This window comes from Ixodes scapularis, unplaced genomic scaffold (genome assembly GCF_016920785.2).
Source record: "Ixodes scapularis isolate PalLabHiFi unplaced genomic scaffold, ASM1692078v2 PGA_scaffold9__187_contigs__length_104089568, whole genome shotgun sequence".
Classification (NCBI taxonomy): Eukaryota; Metazoa; Arthropoda; class Arachnida; order Ixodida; family Ixodidae; genus Ixodes; species Ixodes scapularis.
In genome coordinates, this window is record NW_024609884.1 from 80527291 (window position 1) to 80533290 (window position 6000).

General features: G+C 46.9%; 1 protein-coding gene across 1 annotated transcript; it reads right to left on the bottom strand.

Annotated features, from left to right (window-relative positions):
* Positions 1-3488: 3488 nt before the first annotated feature.
* Positions 3489-5408, bottom strand: LOC8039796 (mitochondrial sodium/calcium exchanger protein-like). The gene has a single exon (XM_029975093.4). It carries the CDS (start codon positions 5406-5408, stop codon positions 3489-3491), a length of 1920 nt encoding a protein of 639 aa, XP_029830953.3.
* Between the last annotated feature and the right edge of the window lie 592 nt (positions 5409-6000).

Consider the following 6000-nt stretch of genomic DNA (forward strand, 5'->3'; position numbering starts at 1 on the left):
AATAAATTCTTGAGGATACTTTGCAACATTTAGCCGGGAAAATACAACTAATGGAGTGTCAACAAGACTTTTGAACCGCGTTGTTAATCATGTTTCGAAAAAATCCTGCCTTCACGTGCTTTTAATGGCAACTATCAAAGGGAAGTACTGGTTTAGCCTTTTCTTTGCCATACGACCAACATAAACCGGGGACCAATCTGACCTGGAGGTCTAAATACTGAAGTACAAAAGAACTGACAGCACCAAAGATGACACATCATTAAAAAAAAAAAAAAAACTCTGGGAAAATTACAGATTGCACTGGACCTTTCACTGAGAAAGTCAGCGATAAAACTACAAAAAAATGTTAGCAAAACCATTAGAGATTTAGATATCGCTTCCATTCCGCATCTATAAAGACAAAGAAGGCTTGTTCCCTGCATTCCACAAGGTTGACCTTCCTCTGAGAGAGTAGTTATCAACGAAGACGGCACGTGGCAAAAAACTGTCTCCGCGTTCCTTCAGAATGGTCTTTCGTTCCCAGATTTTAAAAGCCCGTTAGCATTAGGTTGTTCCATGGATTTGGTATCAGATATTCAACCGTTTCATGGTAAAGTTTGGACGCTTCTTTCCCTGGATATCAAGGGTTTGTATTATTCACTCCAACCAGCCATTTTGCTTCCTAGGATCCGCTCGTTTCTAGAGGAGACTTTAGTTCGGTTTCAGTCCCCGTCTGGCATAGAGATCAATGATTTTCTAAGGATGCTTGAACTGTATCTAAAGTCGAATGTGGTAAACTATGATGAGCGGAAATACATTCAACGTCAAGGCGTATGTATTGGTTCGGCTGTCGCCCGGCCCTTTCAGAAATATACCTCCGGAGCTCAGACCTAAAATTGCGTGAGATGATCAAACATTATCACCCGAGCTCAGTACTTATTAGAAGATACGTGCATGACATTTTGGTATGTGTCCGTGAGTCAGCCCTTGCTGTTTCCATTGAGAATGCCGTGTACAGGGAGGCACCGGAGTTGCAGTTTTCTATAGAAAAGCCAGCCAACAACGTACTTCAGTATTTAGACCTCCAGCTCAGATTGGTCCCCGGTTTATGTTGGTCGTATGGCAAAGAAAAGGCTAAACCAGTACTTCCATTTGATAGTTGCCATTCAAAGCACATCAAGGCAGGATTGGTTCGAAACATGATTAACAACGCGGTTCAAAAGTCTTGTTGGCACTCCATTAGTTGTGTTTTCCCGGCTAAATGTTGCAAAGTATCCTCAAGAATTTATTTCCGAGCAGCTTTCGTACATTGTTGCAAAAGGCAAACAAATTAGGAAAATGCCCAAGCACAAAAAGATTTTTTTTTTTTTTTTTTTATAAAATGTTTTACAATTTAAAATCAGTCGGTGATAAGTTTGGTTTACGCATGGCGTTTAGCACAGATAGCAGTTTGAAACGGTTAATTCGGTTCACTTCCGCCCAGAAAGGTTGTTAAAAAAAAAAAAAAAACAGGGAAAAGTGTGTTACATGTATTTCAGGTATAGACGCTTTGCAGCAGCTGTGCATGGACGCCGCCATAACTGACCTTCAGTTTTTGTTTCCTCTTATTCCGTTCGCTTCACTTCACCATTGCCACAGCAGGCCAGGTTATTGTCACTTTAAGTGCTACTGTGTCCTTCTCCCCAGCATAGGCCCTTATGGAGACTCGTCAACGCCCGATTCAGTGGCTCGGCATCTCGGTAAGACAAGAGAAGGGCGGCTATGGCGGCTCAATTTGGCGCGTGTGTAAAGCGTCTATAGTCTACAAGATCCCTTCTGAATGTGGTTTGTGCTATATAGGTCAAAGGAAGCGTTGTATTAATGATAGACTAGGGGAGCATAAACGTTGTGTAAAAAAACAAGGATCCGTATTCCGAACAGAAGAAAACGACCACAAGCGCCTACTGAAAGGGTCAGTCGCAATAACGAAGCATGGGAATGCAGGGAACAAGCCTTCTTTGTCTTTAGATGCGGCATGGAAGCGATTTCTAAATCTCTAATGGTTTTGCTAACATCCTTTTTTTTGTGTGTGTGTGTACTTTTATAGCTGGCTTTCTCAGTGAAAGGTCCAGTGCAATCTGTAATTTTCCCAGCGTTTTTTTTTTTAGTGATGTGTTATTTTTGGTGCTGTCAGTTCTTTTGTTGGTTTGACCCCATTATTAGAGGTCCGGTGTCGTGCCTTTTGTGGAGAGAGGTGGTGTCGTATCATTTGTGGAAAGAGGTGATGTGAACAAGAATTCCCTTTCCTTCCTTCTTTAAAGGGATGGTGAACCGAAATTTGGATTTAAAAAAAAACAATGCTGGAGATGTAGGCGGGACGCTACAATCCCTACAACACTAGTAGTAAGGCGATATCTCAAATGGACGGTCCTATTTTCGAAAAAAGAAGTCGAGATTGAACCAGGCCGACGAGGCGCGTGACCGTCAAGATACCTAGTTTCCTCCTCTCTTCGCTTCGCTTCCTCAAGGCGGCGAGGCGGAGAGGACGCGAGGCCATTTCCTCTCCTTCTCGGAGAAACATGACCTCAACATTCCTGCCAAATGCGCCTTTAAAAAAAAAAAAAAAATACGGTCATCCGTTCGAGATATTGCTGTATGAGTGATGTTTTGGTGTTTGTAACATCCCGTTGCACGCTTTTGCTGCGTGTTTTGGGGGAATCCAGATTTCGGTTCAGCATCCCTTTAAAGGGTTTTTTCCTCAATAAAGGTTTAGCTGTGTTTGAGACGTTCTCCTTGCCTTCCTTGTCGTTGTCTGTCATTACCTCAGTCTCGGGTTTTTCACTAAAATGGTTAATATACACCAGCTCACCTGCGCCCTTACGTTCTGCTCAGATGCCAAAGTTTAAACCCTAACCGTTATATTATTAAAAAAAAATGCGATTTGCTGATCGTTTCTATGTGAAAATGGCAGCCGACGGAGCTCTCGAATACGTGGAGCTCTATGGGCGTCATTTACCGAACGCGGCCAAAATATGGTCCTATTTTTCCATTGAAAATTTTAAAAAATCACTTCTTTTGAATAAGATAACGGTTAGTGCTGACACTTTGGCGTCTGGTTCGGACCGCTACTGCTACATTTGAGCGGAAAATGAGCATTCGGACACGCAACACTTATTTTAGCAGTAAAAAAAAAAAAAAAAAATAGACACGTATTTTGTTCTGTTCTAAAAACACACAAGACCGGGAGAAGACAAGGTAGTATTGTATTGAACGGAATTAAAACAAGTAAAAATTAACATAAAACAGAATGATGAAGTAGGCTGCATCACATGCATTCTTTGTGGAAAAGACGCCGATGAGACGATGTGTAGGAAGCTCTTGCAAGGCTAAGAGGTATCGTATTCAGAGAATAACATCTGTCATTTCCGCCCTTCTGTGTAACCAAGGGGATCCGCGAGCTCATCAGTGCCCAATGTAAATAGTCCGGTTCACTGAATTTCCGACGCTGAACTGCGTCTAGACATACGTTTTCATCGATGGAGGGGGCTAAACAAACGCCTGACGGCGGAGAGGTACCTAAACTCGACCACGAAGCTAGTCAAGAGCAAGGAGAGGTACAGAACAATAAGCATTACGCCTACAGCGCGTGAAGAGCGGAACCATGTGGCAAGCATGGAGAAGAAGAGTAGAATCAGGCTGGCCACGAGAGCTACATAGATGATTGTTAGGAGGTCGCTATATTGCAACTCGATGACGGCCAGGCCCTGCGAGGCGAAGTTCATGCTGAAGGCGACTCCGGTGCCGAGCAGCAATGCGAACACAGGGCCGGCGAAGCAGGCTGACATGGCCATCTGGGGAAAGCCTTGCTTGGCCAATGACAAGTTGGTAACCAGATCCCCAATGTTGTTGCCCCAGGCCAAAACTGTCATCCCCAGAAGCACGTCGCTGATGGCGCTGAGCACTCCGAAAGCCTTGAGTAGCGCCACAATTTCCGTGGCTATACCATAGATCCAGACGACTGACACGACGAAGCCCGCGTAAGCGAAGGCACCATGGTAGCTCGGTGGCTCGCGTGCCGTTGACGTAAGCCTCACGGCTGTGGCCAGTGCCAGTCCCATTACGAGCACAAGTGCCCAAAGGGGCACTAGGCCTCCAAGGTTAACAAAGGGTGCCCCGAACACGCCCAGGGCCAGGATCGGGCTAGTGACGCACTGCAGAGCGTTCAAAGGACGGCACCAGTTGGTACGCCGGTTGTGGGGATCGACCACGGGCACCGTTAACACAAGGGCCAAGTGGATGGGCAGGGTGAGCACATCGTACAACTTGCACCATGGCTGCTTGGTGTTCCACTCGTGTGGCTCCGCGGGGCATAGCTGCAGCAGCAGCTCTGTCCACTCGCCGTACTCAGCTCTCTGCTCTGTCGAATGACCGAGAAGTGGCGTCGCTTCACCGCTGAACACGGTTGCGTTGCCAGCGGGGCGGCAGGGGGACTCAGGCGGCGATTGCAGGGAGTCCCTCTTGAAATGTTCGTCCGACTCTTCGACAGACGTGGTGAAAAAGCTTATGGCGTTCTCGTGGTGGTGATGCAAGCTTGCGACAGAAAACGAGCGTCGCAGACTGAACCTTCGCGCAATCGTGATTGGAATTGCGACGGTGTCCTGCGCCTGCAAAGCGTTACCGCCGCCGCTCTGTTCTGTGTCTTCAGGGGCTTTGCAGGCAACTCTGCTTGGGCTACCACTGGACGTGCTGGTGCTGATTGACCGTTCGTGCAAGACAGAGGCAACCCTCGACCTGTTCCGGACACACGCAGTGAACAAAGACTGTCCGAAAACGGCCACAGTAATGTAGAAAATGTAGAGCACAATGAAGCTGACCGCTTGGCCGACGCTGATGGATTTGTGCAGATATAGCACAAATACCCAGTAGGACACGATCAGGTAGAAAAAAACGTCTCGCAAGAGGGAAAACGGGAGCACATCAAAGTCTTTGCTAATGAAAATGAGTCCCACGACGACGGTAGCCACGTATGTTCCACCGCCGAAGAGTTCGCCGATGGCTAGTGCCGTTCGGTTGCTTCTAATGCTGGCGATCGTGGCTATGGCGTCTGGGGCGCCATTGCCGAAGGCCAGTAGCGTGACGCCGGTGACGCCTTGTGAGAGCTGCAGTGACTTGGAGATGACCACCAGCGCTGGACATAAATACGAGCTGGCGGTCGATCCGAGGGTCACGAAGAGCGTGACCAGCCACAGGAATAGCAGTGCCAAAGGCCAATATCCCCACGTCGACCAGCAGTACAGGAAGTCGATGTAGGGCAGCAGCGCACGGCCCGCGTCGCAGTCGCTCAGGGCATGCAGTAGCAGGCAGCGGGCTTCACTGCTGTTCCCAAGCTCGTTCACGAGGCTGCAATCCAGTAGGGTCCCGTTCGGTGCTGCCATGGCCGAGCTGTTCATCCGAACGTCCTGGGTAACATGCGTTCCGGGTCGTGCTTGAAGCGACAGGGGGCGTATTCTGTCCTGCTGATTTTGCTGATTCTCTTGATACGTCTTTTCAGAGTCCCAACTGGTATACGTCACGAAGCAAAGGTGTCTTCTTGCTGCATTTGCTTTTTGTACCGACGCATCATCTTGCCAAAATCTTCAAACTCGAACAAATGGTACGTTTAGGAAGCACAATCGCGCGCGTGTTATCTAAGGTCTTTTGATACCGTGCACTGTCGCTTATAAATAGTAGCGACGAAGCTTGAACACGCATGACAAGACATTTTGGAGGAAGGCATGGCCAATGAAAGAAAGCTGTCGATGAAAGCTTTGTGCAGATATAGCACAAGCTATATCTGCACAAGTCTACAAATTGATGTAGTAAGTTGGAAATCCACTCGAATGTGTATTTAAACCAGACTTTGGGGGTAATTCGTTACAAGTAACGGATTACTTGTAATCCATTACTTTTTTAAGTAATTTTGTAATTGCCACGTTACTTTTTTTCGGAAGTAATTTTTAATGAAATTTTGGTACAAAATATTGGTAACCGATCGCTTCAATT

What these genes read in the sequence shown, in the direction of transcription:
- LOC8039796 (XM_029975093.4), bottom strand. Translation starts at nt 5,408, where the DNA reads ATGAACAGCTCGGCCATGGCAGCACCGAACGGGACCCTACTGGATTGC.